Source organism: Aegilops tauschii, chromosome 6 (genome assembly GCF_002575655.3).
Source record: "Aegilops tauschii subsp. strangulata cultivar AL8/78 chromosome 6, Aet v6.0, whole genome shotgun sequence".
NCBI lineage: Eukaryota > Viridiplantae > Streptophyta > Magnoliopsida > Poales > Poaceae > Aegilops > Aegilops tauschii.
The window spans coordinates 477,886,341-477,902,922 of NC_053040.3; the positions used below are offsets into that span (position 1 = coordinate 477,886,341).

The 16,582-nt window shown below is 44.1% G+C and overlaps 1 protein-coding gene across 1 annotated transcript; it reads right to left on the bottom strand.

Annotated features, from left to right (window-relative positions):
• Positions 1–10,015: 10,015 nt before the first annotated feature.
• LOC109762208 (kinesin-like protein KIN-10A) lies at positions 10,016–15,730 on the bottom strand. The gene is made up of 6 exons (XM_020321022.4): positions 15,034–15,730; positions 13,625–13,780; positions 13,427–13,534; positions 12,926–13,036; positions 11,357–12,826; positions 10,016–10,560 (listed from the first exon to the last, which is right to left on the bottom strand). Exons 1-6 carry the CDS (start codon positions 15,712–15,714, stop codon positions 10,264–10,266), a joined length of 2,823 nt encoding a protein of 940 aa, XP_020176611.1. The 5' UTR covers positions 15,715–15,730; the 3' UTR covers positions 10,016–10,263.
• Between the last annotated feature and the right edge of the window lie 852 nt (positions 15,731–16,582).

The window sequence follows — 16,582 nt, forward strand, 5'->3', positions numbered from 1 at the left end:
GCGTGAGGGATTCCCGCTGTAGGGTGTTGCAATACATTCATGATTCGCTTATAGTGGGTTGCCCTCCGTGTCGCGCAAGCGTGAGGGATTCCCTCTATAGGGGGTTGTTGCGTATGGGATAAAGGGGACTTGATGCTTTAATGCTATGGTTGGGTTTTACCTTAATGATCTTTAGTAGTTGCGGATGCTTGCTAGAGTTCCAATCATAAGTGCATATGATCCAAGTAGAGAAAGTATGTTAGCTTATGCCTCTCCCTCATATGAAATTGCAATGACGACTATCAGTCTTGTTAACAATTGCCTAGGACAATTCCGCACACCGATCCACCATTATTCCACACTCGCTATTTATAATATTTAGTAATATGTTCTAACTTTATGATAACAACACCTACTTTTATATTTTAGCTCTCCGATACCATGCAAAGTTATCCTCTTCATACCCACAACGTAGTTTTATTTCTCGTTTCTAGTTGGAAGCAAACGTTCGGTGCACGTAGAGTCGTATCAGTGGCAGATAGGGCTTGAGAGAATATTGATCTTACCTTTAGCTCCTTGTGGGTTCAACACTCCATGCTTATCACTTCCACCTTTGGGAATTGCTACGATGATTCCCTGCACTTGGGGATTATCAGGGTGAAGCCAACAATAGTCTTACTCTGAATCATGGTTGTGAAGCGGATGGCAGGGGTGCGAGGCGAGATCCTCGCGGTGCAGAGGGATTGGGATGAGCGAGGGAGCTAGCCGGGAGGAAGAACGCGGCCAGGAGGGGTTGATGCCCCTTAGTCGTCCTTTTTTAGACCTAAACCGAGCTCTCTCATGCCCCAGGTCATTGGGTTTCGTATTTAGATCACTGTTGGCCGTCAGATCTTCATTTCTGCTTCCGTTTATTACCACGACCTGGCCCACATGTCCCAACGGGACGCTGTTCTTGTGACTTTTTCCAAGACATGTGGTTGATTGGGCTGCTATGCAAGCCTACAATATGTCAGATATCATTTCAATGATTCCTAATGTTTTTTGTCCGGTTCTATTACTTTGTTTAAGTAGTGCAATACTTTTCAACTATTTACAGCATATAAATTTTAACAAAAAAATTATATCCGTCTTTGAGCACTTCATTAATGCACAAATATATGAAAGTTCCTATTATTATATCGCAAAAAATAGACGGGCGCGGCTACGCGCACCATTGATGATTTAGTATCATATTTAACATCATGCATCATTGATGTTGTCACAACCCCATGGCAACAAGCTACTATTAAATGATTAGAAGAAAAGATTGACATCAAAAACATCATTTGGAAAGATCTCCTACCTTTCGTGGAGAAAATTGATTCGAAGACACAGGTTTCCCCGCAAAAAAAAAGACACAAGTTGGCCATGACCTAGAGCATCCCATTGTTAATTTCTTGTGTTTGTGTTCACTGCATGCAGGAATATAAATGTGTGAAGCACCGATTGGTGGTAGTACAGAAAAGTAAATTGCAAATTAAGGTCATCTTGCAACAAGAAAAACTATTTTGCTGTTGTTCAGCCAAGAAGTGCAGTACAGTGTTGCATAGATTGAGGATATCTGATCAAAGTGTAGTGCAACTGACAAAGGGACACTGAAGTTAGTAATAGACTAAAGTATCATTCAGTGATGCATTCCTTTTCTCTGACCATTTCCATGACATAAGAAAGACAAAACTATATTTTGTGATAATGGCATGAGTTAATGATCCAGTTTCAATTCCTGATATACTCCTTCCGATCCATAATAAGTGTCGTAGCATTGAACTAAGGTTGAACACAACCTTAGTTCAATGTTGCAACACTTATTATGGATCGGAGGGGGATAGTTTATAGTGTTGGTTGGTAATTAATGTTGATTCTGCATAAACAGATGCGATTAGAAGAACTAGAGCCATGGGTTCAAAGAAATTAAACACACTTTTTATGTGTGAGTTCTGACATGCCTTCTTTGTTCAGATTATATTGTGAGTTGCGTTCATGCTTCTTCTTTCTTCTTTTTGTGATGGATTGACTACCGTAACAATTGCTCTGGCATGCACCTGCAATTTCATGTGTATGTCAATTTGGCTGAGACAAAGACTTGAATTAATACACCATTTTGAGTTTGGCACACCATTTCTTTAATAATACAAAATAGTACACCCTTTGTTCCTAAATAAAAGATGTTTTGTCAGTTCAGTTTAACTAAAATAACACCTTACATTTATAAACAGGGGTAGTAGTAGTACACTTTAATCATTTTCAGTTATCATTTTGAGTTGAATTACTAAATCCTCTTGTCTGTTGCATACACAAGTAGTATAGAGAGTATGCGGGCTTGCGGCGGCTCGCATAATCCTAGATATTTTAAGTGGGCAGATCGCTTAATCCCACATAAATTATGTGCGGTGTGATGCGGGACTCCCCTAGGTCGTCCCACATACATGATGAATTGGACTTGCTTTGACTCCGATCCCATTCTTGAATCCTCCCCCATCCCGCAATCCTACACGTTCAACATGCTTGGTATGCATGTCAATTCCCTCCAATGGTGGCATGGAGCAAGAGAATGTAGGAGGGAGGAAATGAGAGAGGAAGGTAGAGAGAGATTGAAGAGATGAAGATGGGTATTTGACGAGGTTGGATATTTGGAAAGTGTGCGGGTGCTGTGGTGGTTGTGGGATTGCCAGCTGGATGCACCATTGACAAAAGTGTTGAGCTTGGATCACGGTCGGGTTTAAATAGGTTGATAGTTCCGCCTGGGGTTTAAAGAAGTTGAAACTATTAGTGATTTTTTAAGAAAGACACTATCAGTGTTGAACCACTAGAATATGTATACCCCGTTGCAATGCACTACAATTAACAAGCGCATAATATAAAGAGGGTACTCCCTCCGTTTCAAAATAAATGAAGTTGAAGGATTGTCCTAAGTGAAACTTCATTAAGTTTCGCCAAATCTATGTAAAGATATATCAACATCTACAAAATCAAATTTATTTCATTGGATTAATTATGAAATATATTTTCATATTATTTATATTTGATATTGTAGATATTTGCAGTTTTTTGGAAGGGAGGAAATATTTTTCTATTATTTTGGAACGAAAGGAATATTTGTCTATTATTTTGGAACTGATGGAATATTTGTCTATTTACTAAATCATAAATTATATACATGAGTACTAAATTGGTGCAACAAGCATAAAAGTGTAGTGATGTTATGCGGTTATTCTCCTAAGAAGTCCAAGACATGAAAGTGTATCCTTATACTGTCACTTGCGGTGATTGTATAACCTATCGGGGTCGCCTAAATATTGACATACTGAATATGCCGCATCAGAACATGTCATGTAGCTCGACTTGATAACCTAGCAGGGTCGCCCGAATATTGGGATAATATTTCGGTTGAGGATTTTCTTTTAGTCAGGTCCAAGATTAACAATTTCATGAAATTGAAAATTTTGAAAAAAATATATATCAAATTTGGACACCACAAACTGTATTAGTATTGTAAGCCAAGCCTTGCAAATCGATGATCTACACTTGCACCAACCATGAGTGACTACTTAAGTTATGATAACGGAAGGGGTTTCCCCTCATATCCCCCACCTTATGTCAGGGCGGAGGGGGGGGCATAGCCCCCCTCCCCCTCGCAACACCTTACACTAATTTTTCAATAATTGTGCACACTGGTTCTTCAATAGTTGTTTGCGTTAATTAATGTATCATGTCACCATATATACATGGTGTAGTGTAAGATATTATTAAGCAATGTGGATTTGTGATTCCACAGAAGCTTAGTTGGAAAATTGCCACTACCCAACCAAGCTGGGCAAACGACCATGTGAAGGCCAGAATGCGAAAGCCGAGCAGATTACGCCATATGCCACATCGTGGTAAAAAAATTCCCCTCCTTTCTCTCCCATTATCCATCACTCCGTTTATTTGACTAAGTTTGTGGAAACAACTAGTCAGTAGTCAATATATCATATGTAGAACACAAAGGTTAATAGCTGACCACAAAAATAGGGTGTGTGTAGGCACCAAATTAATCAAATTTTGTATAGTAAATACAACAATGAAAATGAAGTTCAATTCATTCTGACATGTCAACGTACTTTGAATACGAAAGATCATGAGTGAGCTGAAGCAAATTAGTTCTTCATAATTCATATGATTCCTAAATAGATTCAAATTGGCCAAGCGTTCATAATGCTACTTTTCAACAAAAATGACACATTAGTACATGCTTTATGGGGTGGATAATACCGGCATCCTTTCGATTATACGCAGAAAATGCGACATTAGAGAGTTGGGAAAACAATTTAGAAAGGCAAAGCTTTTCAATATGTAGAAAAGATGCGTGCAAAAATTATTAGATAACTAAAATCACAACGGGCTAAGAGGAAAATTAAGAATTAATTTTGTCATAACTAGATCACCTATCACTAATGTTTCCAAAAACACCATTATTCTGATATGACACGATATTTATAATAAAGAATAGGCACCGCACCCAAATGATATGGCAAAAGCACGTGAAGAGGGCACATAAACAACTGAACATCACATGTAACAACGATATGAATACGGTTATGAAGAGAAGACACTTACTGGCTGTCGCAACTACAAAAACGGCCTCTCTACCCTACACAGAAGCAAGCGACCAACTCATATAACAATGACAAAACTACTGCAAAATATAAAAAAGTAAACTTTACAAGGAGGTGATAATATTTATAGAAAAGCTTTGGCAAAAGAATATAAAACACGAGAGACACACACAAAAAAGGAGCTCTTCTTTGTTTTTTTCTTCTCAACATAGAAGAAAAAGTGGACACCAAGTAATCCAAGAAACACCATTCTACATTGGAAACCGATATACCCAAAATAAAGACATGGATTGAACTAAATACTTCAAATTGTCACCTCCACCAAACGAACCCAAAAACCCTTTTTCTGAGATATTTAAAAACTCCACCATAAGCCTGCTAAATGGGAGTGCCCCCTCCCCCACATACAAGGATCAACTCATATAATAGTGATATGAAGATGGCAAAACAGAAAACAAAAACTACAAGAATGTTAGAACATTTATAGCTAACACAGATTAAAAGGAAGGGGAAAGTTTGCACAAAAGTCCATCAAAACAAGACACACAAAAAGGAAACTATTTTCCTTCACCTGAACAGAGAGGATGAAGAAAAAAATCTGAACAAAGAGGATAAAGAGGGTTAAAACAACTGCAACAAACACCATCCTACATATCCATTGAACACACCCATAAGAAAATAACATGGATCACCTCTAAAACCTTTAAAATGTTAGCCCCAAAACTGAACCAACACAAATGGAACCCTTTCACTAAGAAGACATGGAAAACTTCATTCGTTACATGGTAACATGCTCCTGTCCTTAACCAGAGTTGTTTTTCATGAAGGAAAAGACAATGCTTTGTCACTAAGAACAATGATACATGAACCAAAAAAACCCACCATGCCAAGAATGCCGATAGACACAGGTGAAACGAAACCCCATGAAGAATAGCAGAGATGCAGTATGCTTCATCAAAAGAAAGAAAGATCCAACAGAAGCTTCATAGGAGGAGGGAAAACCTTCAAGGAAGCAAGAAAACGCAAAACTCTAGATTCAATATGTGATGCTAGACGACCAGGCAGCCTAGATCCCGTCTCTTTGATGTATAAGAAACCGAGATGGAGTCACTCCTCATTGTTGATAATGGAAGGGGAAGATATTTCTTCTTTCTCTCTACGTTTTCGAGAAACCAGAGGTTGGATGGATGAGCGTGCAGCTATTTTGTTGTGACAGGCGCATCCTCTGCTGCCAACTTCCTCAATCGGACCATATTTTCTCCCTAAATATCACTGATATTTGGTTACGATAACCGTAGTATCCTCAAGTATCTTGGTGGAGAGTAAAGCAAAAGAGTCTAACATGCACCTTGATAGAGGTTTCTAGAGTTTGCACTATGAAGGTTGGATGTTACAAAATGTAGATTGTTGGAGTGTGTGAGATGTTGCAGCAAGCGATGCCCAAGGAGAGCATGAATAACACGTTTCAATTTGAGAAGGAAGTATCGGCCATCGAGCGCCCGCAAAAGCAAAACTAGAACTAGCACGATTATCTATATCTATACTCTATACTCTATATCTATATCTATACCTAATATTAAAAGGAGGAAGCTTTCATAATTCTCCATACGTCACCTCTTTATCTCCGTTAATTTTATGTTAAACATAAAGATTGACGGTTGAGATTTAAAAGGACCCAACCCAAACTTCAACTGCATCTGTGTGGGTTCCTGCCAACGAAGCAAGCCCGATTTGGGCCGAGCCAGCCCATCGCCTCTTTCTCCCGTTCATGCCTCCCTGGCAGCTCACGATCACTTCTTTTCTCTCTCAAAAAAAACATACTTTCTTCTTCTAAAAAAAAGTAAAACGATCCCCTAAAAAATGATCCGGACTCTCGCTCGAGTCGAGTCGAACCCTTCCATAAGTACGCTGCTTGTGACGAGGAGAGATAGCAAACGAGTCGCCGGACGAGGAGGCCGGGTACGTGCACCTAGATCAACGTCAAATCCGGGCAAGTAGGACTAGACCACCGTGGCTGCCACAAGATCTTGCAGGACGGAAGAGCCACGCGGAGGCCGATGGCCAATACAATGGCCGAGGCCAACGCCAATGAGGCCCTTGCCGTTGGGGATCCCTTCTTCCACTGAGCCAGCATCAATATTTGTAATCTAACACCCTCGCCCACCACCCTCCCCCTCCCACCCAACAAAAAAACAATTCTTCACAAAATTATCTAAGGGTAGGGGGGCATCGCCCCCCTAGTTGGCACATATTTCACACCTTTATTGAGTGTATCTTGTGTGTAAACAAATTGGTATAATTGACATACAAAATTGAAAGTTGCACAGATTAAATCAGAAATCGAAGCGACACCCATGGAGATTGAAAGCAGTAGGCAGAGGAAGCTCATAATCTGTAGCAGCCACCATCGCAAATCGCTCCGCCCAATCTTCAGCTTAGTCAGATTTGTGTGAGATTTTACATTATGTGAGCTCAATGATTTTGATTTTTTTGGAAAAAATATATGTTCAAACATTCTTAAAAAATTGGAGACACATGTCAATGTTTGATATACAACCTAAAAAAGTTTCAGTTCCTAATTCGACCTACATTAATAGAAACAAAAAAAAATACAAATCAGATGTGAATAGCGTCAAAGTACTATTCACCCAAAGTTGTCACTATTCATATTTGAATTTGTCTTTTTTGAATCTCTAACTGTACCTCAAGTTTTGAGCTGATTTGTTTTCTGGAGTAGTAGACATACCTCATGGGGATGTTGTCAATATGATGGTGGAAGTACGGTGTCGGGCTCAAACAACCACCGTTCCCATGCAGACTTCTCAGTTGGGCTCAGACTTTTCAGTTGGGCTCTGACTTGGCAACACTTCCACACCAGACCAATAGTTTGCAAAGGATATGGTTAGGTCTCAGTCGACTGAGACTTAACCAAGTATAAGTCGACTGAGACTTAACTAAGTGTAAGAAAGAAAAAGAAAAATTAAAAAAATTGCACGGATCTCAACGTAAGATCCCATAAATATAGCACCGTGAGACTTTAAGTCTCAATCGACCGAGATTTAACAATTCCGATTTGCAAAACATTTCTCATGATGTGCAGTATCAGCTCGAGTGCAACCCACGAGGACTCCTTTTTGTGAAGTGCTGCGATCAGACGTTGCTGGGACTACACTGCTGTTACAGCGCCCATGCGAGACGTCGTGGAGGCGCCAGCTACCGGGCGTGCAAACATCCATCGATGCACGTGCATGGGGATGCTGTGGGGCGTTCCATGCATGCATGTGCACCCATACAGCCCGTAGCGGACGCGCTGGGTGAAGTGCATGGGGAGGCTGCCCATGTGTGCATGGCACGGGTGCACAAGGGTGATGGTGCATGTGCAGCCTCACTGCTGATGCAGCCGGCCGCGCGCGCGGTGCACCACCAGCTGAGCAGGCGGCTGCTGCTGCTTCGGTACACGTGCGCGGATCCTTGACGGCGTCCGCGACGGCATCTCCAACTCGCGCTTCGGTCGCCGTGGTTCCTCTTGGTCCGGCGGGGGTCCATGCAACTGGTTCTGCCTCGGCACCACTTGTGACCGTTCCGGTGGGTCCTGTGGCACGTCCCTCTTCTCCGACCTCTAGGAAAGTTCGGACTCCACCAAGAGTGTATACTTCTTCACCTGCGGCTCAACCGATGGCATCGACGGGTTCTATGTTTGGAGGGCTGGCTTCGCCCCTTGGACGTAGTAACCGTCATTCCATTTATGCTGATAATTCCTCTACGACTGATGAGCATTCACTAAAGAAGGCAATGCACCACCAAGCCTTGAGGAATTTGGACCCCATGCAAGGTACATCGTTCGTCCAACCTTTTCTTTCTTTTTCGGATACTCACATTTCCACTAGTGTAAAGAACGTTGGTGTATCTATGCGAAAGAATGATGATGAAATTAACCTGTCAGTCGGGGCACTTAACCACATGGAGATTGATCTTTAAAGGTTTATCCGAAGTGTAATAACACCCTACCTAACCCTGAAACCGAGGAGGAGGATGAAAGGGATGCCAAATATGATGGTCCACTTATATCCCACTTGGTTCGTGATGTTACTGAGATTAGTTTAGATGACGCAAGACATGGGTCCATGTTTTATGACTTCACAGCATCTTTGCGGAAATCTAAATTGCATTCCTGTAAAAAGAAACACAAACCGCCCAAGAAGGCGAAATGTTCCACCCCCAATCCGAGTTTCCACATGAGAGGCATGTTTTGGAATAGCAGAGGTCTTTCAGACTTGGCTAAACATAAACACGCCAGTGATTGTGTGCGAGAAAATGAATTGGATTTTGTGGCAATTTTCGAGGCTGGTAAATGTGACTTCCGCCTGCATGCCCTCGATCACCTATCAGGTGGTTTGGACTACACATGGCATAGTCTACCAGCTCATGGAAGGTCTGCAGGAATCCTTGTGATACATACCACGACCATGGACTTGTTGGCCTTTTGGACCGGTGAATTTCAAATCAAATTCTACCTACGAAACGGGGCTGATAATTTTATGTGGAGGCTGGTCGCAGTCTATGGGGCTGCCCAAGATGAGCATAAATCTGCGTTCCTCAGTGAATTAGTGAACCTAGATAAGGATAACCCGTACCCAATGCTTATTGGAGGGGATTTTAATATCCTTAGGTACCTGGAAGAGAAAAATAATGACCGCTTTGACACTCATTTGCCTTTCCTATTCAATGTTGTGACTGGCATTTTGCATCTTCAGGAGGATTGTATGTGAGGGCGGCAATTCACTTCGGCTAAGAACCGTTTTGTGCCGACGTACGAGAAGGTTGATAGGGTACTCATGGATACCGCATGAGAGCCAAAAATTTCTATGGTAACCATGCTGAAATTTGGCACGAACCTCATGCACTGAAACATCTTCCATACAAAAAAAAAATCCGAATTTTTTTTAAAAAAAATTAGTATTTTTATTTTATTTTACTGTTCGTAGGGTGATGATGAGCTCGGGCTCGGAAATGAATATTCGCAGCAACTCTAACTTCCTTTGAGAATTTTCAGTCATACCACAGGAAGACATTGCTTATTTTAATTTTTTTGCATGGAGGAAGACATTGCTTAGGCCCTTGTAGAAAAGAGTTATTTACCACTTGTGTATCCAGACGACAAGAAGCAACGAACCGGTCACGTGCATTCCCCTCAAACTAGACGATCTATCATAATCATACTGTGTGGGGTGTCCAGCCACTCGTGTAAGTATTTAACATGGTTACATCACGAGGAGCAAAGCCAGACTAGCTAGTACTCCCTCCGTCCCAAAATGTAAGACCATTTTTGACACTATGATGGTGTCAAAATGATCTTACATTTTGAGATGGAGGGAGTAGTACTGTATTTTACACAGACCAGATGGATACATCGCCGTCACCACATATATATGTTGTGACCGACGACAACCAACAGCGGAATAATGCAGCAACAAGCAATGTGCTGACGGTCGGAGTTCAAGCTAGTAGCAATTTTACACAGGCCAAAGATTACATTTTAGACACGGCGAGATACATCGTCGTCAGTTCGTCACCACATGTGACCCACGGCAACCAACCAGCCAACAGAAAATGAATGCAGAGGTAACAATCAATCATCTGACGACGGAGCTCAAGCCCTGAGCTCCCGGATGTAGCTGGGGCTCATCTGCGCGGCGACCTTGGGCGAGAGCGCGCCGGCGGCGGCATGGTGGTGCTGCTGCACCTCGTTCAGGGCCAAGGAGTTGAGCTTGCTCTCCAACGGGCTGAAGGGCGTCTGGTGGAGCTGCTGCTGCTGCTCCGTCGTCGCCGGCTTCTTGGCGACGCGCAGGCAGGCCAGGTAGCTGTTGGTCTGGTTATTCCAGTTGGGCAGCCTGCTGATCTGCACCGTCGGCTCCTTCTCCCTCGACACCGGAGCACCCGAAGGATCCTGCATATACATACACACCAACAAGAGTTTTCCATTGTCAGGCAAGTGTAGCTCCCAAACAGCAGCATTTCTTTCTGAAGTTGTTATCAGAATAACAGGAGTATTTCTGAAGTTGTTATCAGAATAACAGCAGCATTTCTGAAGGTTGTTGTCAGAATAACAGGAGTGGCTATTCCTGAGACTCGGAAACCGTCGGCAGAGAAATAATTCAGAAAAACTTCCACTGCCATTTCGATGTTATTCTGAAACTTACCTGAAGTTAATTGCATCAACAGCCAGGATAACATCTACCAAGTCTCAGGAACCAAGAAAAAGAAAGGTACAGGCTAAACTGAAGACGTTGTTCTGAAGAAACAACAGCTACTGAAGTTATCCAACAGCCAGGAAACCAGTACTTTTATGCCCAGCGTTTACTCTCTGCGTTAACTGTTGATCCTTTAGTTGAGCGGTAAAATTGTTTCACTGTCATTTACCGGCTCCAGCTATATATATGAGGCCGTGTGATCTGAGGAAGAAGCTAAGACAAAAATATAGCCTAAACTAGTTTCCCCTAGCCTAGTTACTCGTAGATGGCAACCTGTTGTTCGTCTCACCTGCATTTTGTTCACTGTCGTCATTATTTCACTGGATGGATGAGTGGACGTTTTTTACTGGCATCAACACGCCTCGTATCATTAACGGGTTGGAATTACCAAGGTAGGATATAGCGATTGACAGGTAACATCGCCATGAGCAATAGGAACAAGAGAACAACAATTGGGTGAAGGAGTGGCATTGACAGAGCTGAATGACGTACCCCGAGGAGGAGGAAGGTGAACTGGTGGTGTGGCTGCTTGCTGCCGGCTTCTTCAAAGTGAGCCTCGATGAGCTTCCTCAGGTCTGAAAGGCAAGCGGTCGGCAGAAGCTTCAGCCCCTTGATCAGACTGCCGGACTCCCATTTGATGTAGACGTCCAGCAAGCCCTCTCGCTCCTTCTTGCTCTGCTCATTTGCTTCGCCATCTGTGGTGCATGATTTTAGCTCTTCCGGCATTGTCAGCTCGGTATCGTCCACGACATGGCAAACGATGGGCGAGAGCTGCGACGACACAGGGCTGTCGGCAACCTTGACGTCGCACATGGGGGTTTCTATGGCTGCCCATGCTGCTGATGGGTCCTGGTTCTCATCGCCAAACACCTGCTTTCCCTGCTGATTGTTCTCATCTCCCAACAAATGCTGCTGTCCGGGCTGCTTGTTCTCATCTCCAAACACTTGCTGCTTCGCCGGTGACTCATCGGCGTTTTGTTTCTTCACCAACTCACGGTAGTTGCCACACAGCCTGAAGATGTTCTGGATACGGTTGGTCCGGTCCGGTTCAGCAATCGGTTGTTCCATTCGGTCCACCTTGTAACTCTCCTCTTCCACCACTTCTTTGCACACCTCCACCTCAGCACCATTGTCCTTCTCTTCGCTTTCTTCATCTCCCTCCTCAAATACAGTGCTCAGGACCGCCTTTTCAGGGAACCCAGAAAGCCTGACCACATCTTCTTGCTCCAGGGCAGTGGTGCAAGAGCCTGCTGTCGATGTGTGATTCCACATCTGGCCCTGCTGCTGGCGAGTATCCTCCTTGATCACCTTCACATCCAACACAGACGGCTGATCTCCAGCATCCAAATCCATGGACATCGACATCGCCATTGACATGCATGCATCTCCTCCTGCAGACATCTCTGATAGTCGCGCCAACAGTCTACCACCAATGACATCCTGCTGTGCAGGCTGACGAGCATCTGCTTTTTCAAGCTCCACCTCCTGCAAACGCTGCTTCAAAGCAAGGAGCTCTTGCTGCTGCCTAAGCATTTTCTCTTCCATCATCTGGAGCTCACTCTTTAGCAACTGGGTCTTCTCAGCGACCTTTGAGTTGATCTCTTCCTCCTTTGCAGCTGCACCCTGCCCTTCTAGCAGCCTGAGCTTCGCCCTCGCTTGCGCTAGCTCCTCCTCCTTTAGCCGAAGAACATTTTGGGCCTCGTTGCGCTCTTTCTCTCTTTGCTTGTTCTCCTTCTGCAGCTTGTATATGAACTGGTTCATTGCAACAATCCTTGAATTGAGCATTGAAGATGACTCCTCAGAGCTAATTTTGTCCCTTGGTGTTGATGCATGAGCAGCACGGATAATGCATTTTGCTTTAGCACCGTATTCCAAGGTAGAAACTGTCTTGTGCAATTCCTTTGGGTCAGGACTCGCACACAGAATCATCAGAATCTTTGATTTGTCATCCTCAAATGAGTCCTGAAATTCCATGAAGAGTAACAAGTTCTAAATTTTCTGGGATAAACAGAGAGAGAAAAGTGGTATCAGGAAAAGTGTGCTTCTTCAAGTGTTTTGTACCTGTAACAGCATTGTGAGCTTGCTGTCTCGAAATGGAACATGTGAATCACCATTGGCTATGGACTCAACCACTCGTTTCAAAGCTGTGTTGCCTTGGTTGATCTTCGCCGTCTGTGGAGCAGCAACCCATGTTATATATAGAATAGATGTGCAAAGCAAAGTGACCTAAAGAAACATACTCTGGTTCATTACATTGCAGAAAGAAAAATAGTAGTGGTAAAAGTACAAGCTGTGGTTAGGTTATGGGAGTATCATGCTGGAATTCATATGTTGATGTAAGTATGGAAACAGAACTTTATCATCGTTTCAGAAAGAAAACAGAACTGTATCTTGAGAAAACTCTAATATAGTTTGCATTGCAAGTTGCACATCACCGGCTGTTAAAAATATGTTATGGCGCAATTAAACATGCATTAATTACCAATGGCACATCATTTTTGAAAGGGCAACTGAAATAAATTGGATTCTACTGAAATTATAAGGATTGGTAACATCACACACCTGCATCTTGGCATCAAATCCAGTTTGGCCTGCAGCTTCTATGTTTTCAGAACCAGCCATATCCACCAGCATCAGCCTTCCTCCCACCGATGGCACATCCAAGATAATCTGGAGAAGTGACAAAAAAGCAAAGTCATAAACAGTTGGATCATTCATGAAAATCAAGGTGAAAAGTGCTAACTGCTCATTGCAGCCTACCATGCAGTGACTTCGCGAACTTCTCTCATTACAGAGTGTGCTCTTGACAGTACGCCGCTTCTCTACTTTTGCAACTTCCCTGGATATCTTTCCAGCTTCATTTCCAGATATATAAGTTGCATTTTTGGCTTTCTTCCCCATTACTTCTAGCCTCACCTGTACATAATGTATTGAGAAACTTAAACAAAATGGACAAATTACATCAAGTCACAAATTCACATTGGCATTGCCACACAGAAAAGCACTTTCAACATCTTTCGTCAGCCCTGTGACACTATCCAGCCTAAATAACATGGCAATGACAACTTAAGTACTGTATCAGATAACCACTTGTTGTAGGTTGGTCACAGTTAACGTAGTGATCATTTCAAGTAGTACCAGATAACCATTTGTTTTTAGCTAGGTCACAGTTCTAGTAACTAACACAACTGAGGGCCATAACAACGAACAATATCAGTTACAGTTGGATTGCCCTCACGCCTAGAGTCACAATTTATAACTTGACAGTTCAAGTTAGTCATCTAAAGTATTGCAAACAGCAATCACAAGCCATAACCATGAGCAATATTAAATTACGGTGAGGTTTACTTCACACCTAAAATCATAAGTTACCTTGGAACTTCATATCAGGCACCTAATATACCAGCACACATACACAAATGACAATACTAGAAAGCACAGTGAATATTTCTAATGCAATTTAAGTACCAGATAACCACTTGTTTTAGGTCGGTCACAGTTCAGATAGTAATTGATTCACCTCTGATGACACATACAACTGAGGGCAACAACAGTGAGCAGTATCAGTTACAGTAGGTTTCACTTTGACCTCACACTCACACTTAGAATCACAATTTCTAACTTGGCACTTCAGATTAGTCATCTACACTAATACACGCACAACAACAGCAGTCATAGTTCACAGGCTATAACAATGAGCAATACTAGTCAAGTTTTACTCCCTCCGTTCCAAAATAGATGACTCAACTTTGTACTAACTTTATAAAATTAGTACAAAGTTGAGCTATCTATTTTGGAACGGAGAGAGTACTTCACACTTAGAATCACAAGTTCTGAACTTGGAACTTCAGATTAGCCATCTGATATACCAGCACGCATACACAACTGGCTAACAATTCACTAGAAAATGGTGACAATTCCTAAGAAAGCACCGAATATTGTCAACACAGAGACAAACCAGAACTGTAATTAAAGACCTAAGATAAGCAGAACAGATCTTCTCTGAAGCAACGAAGATGTAAAGTTTAAACCCAAATCATGCTACTGCCACAGTTCCACCCAGCTGACATCCTTACATAACAACAATTGACTTATGCAACTAAATAATCTATAACGATGAATCAGCAGTAGCATCTGAAAATCAAGCAGCAGGAGTATCGGCGTATCACCTTGGGGGCGTTCCCTTTAGTATTCGCTCCGCTGCCGACAAGCAAATCATAGATCTCCTCGTTGTAAATCTCGAGCACGGCGACCTGCACGAACAGCCCGACCCCGAACCCGGCGTCCTCCTCCTCGCCGCTTTCGCCACCAGTACTACAGCCTCCTCCCCCGTCGAGGATGTCCCGGAGCGCCCGGTACACGATGCCGGGCTGCCTAGCGCAGCCGAACATGGTGTGGCTCTTCCCGGACCCGGTGGGCCCGTACACCATGACGGTGCACTTGGCCCCGACCCGCACGCCCTGGATCCGGGACCTGACGAAGCGGCGGTAGAACCCCTCGAGGTCCTCCTCCTCGGAGACCGACACGCCGTCGAGGCTGAAGTCGCGGCACGAGATGCCGCCCGCGTCCCCGCGGACCCGGACGGTGGTGCCGCCCCCGCCCGCGCCGCCCGGGACCTCCAGGACGGACGCGCCCGCGGCGGAGGCGGTGAGGTTGCGCACGCGACCGATGACCTCGACGGGGTGCTCCGTGGCGGCGCCGGCCCCGCCGTGGCGCGGGGTGGCGGGCGGGAAGTGGAGGCGGTGCTTGGAGACGGGCGTCCTGAAGGGGGTCGCGGCCCCCGACGCCGCCGACGCCTGCGGCGTCGACGGCGGGCCCGTCCGCGGCGACGGCGTCGTCTGCGGCGCCATCCGCGGCGGCAGGGCTCGGTCCGATCTAGGGTTCCGGGGGGCGGGATGGATCGACGGATCTGGGTGGAGACGACGGCTGGCGAGGCGCAAATCCGCGTGATTGGTGTGGTGGGTGGATGGCGTGCGCGAGGGAGAGGGGTTTGAAATGGGGGGGGAGGTAGCCGTTGGGGGTGGGGATGCAACGGGACTCAGCTTTGTTTTGAAGCTGGCGGTGGTGGTGGAGGAGGCGCCGGAGGGCACGGGATTTGCGGTGGGCGCGGGATGAGGGGGGTGGGGCTGCATTTTTTGCCTTTTTGTGATGAGGCTTGGTGATTTCTGCAATTAGTACCAATGTACTAGCATCGTGTGTGTGTATGCATGTGTAAATGTTTTTGACTGGATGTGAGTGAAAATGCAGGCGTGTGTGTGTGTTCATTCATTTTTAGCTGGTGTTTTTGTTGGTGGTGTGAGCTGTGAGCTGTGAGCTGGGGTGGATGTGCTGGCACTATCTGCACAAGCTGTTGGCCGTATGTGACTTTGAAATTAATTAGAAATTTAAGAGTTAGGAGACATTTTCTATGGGAGAAAATTGTACAGGTTTTGATTAAAAAAAACACAAATTCAAGTGAAAAAACCAGCACAAAGTTAGAGGTGAATTCAACTTCTTGCTCCCTAAGGGTGTGTTTCGTAGCAGTTCCCACCATAGCACTGTTGTTCCTTTCTGAGACATGCTAACTCTAGCATGCTGAGTACATGCGCTTGCTGTTGTTCGGTAGCGGTATATGCGTTGAGACATTGCTGGGCTGAGACTTTGTTTGGCAGTCTGCATGTGTTTAGACATGTTGAACAATTTGGAATTTTGAATAATTTTTTTTTTGAATGGTGAACA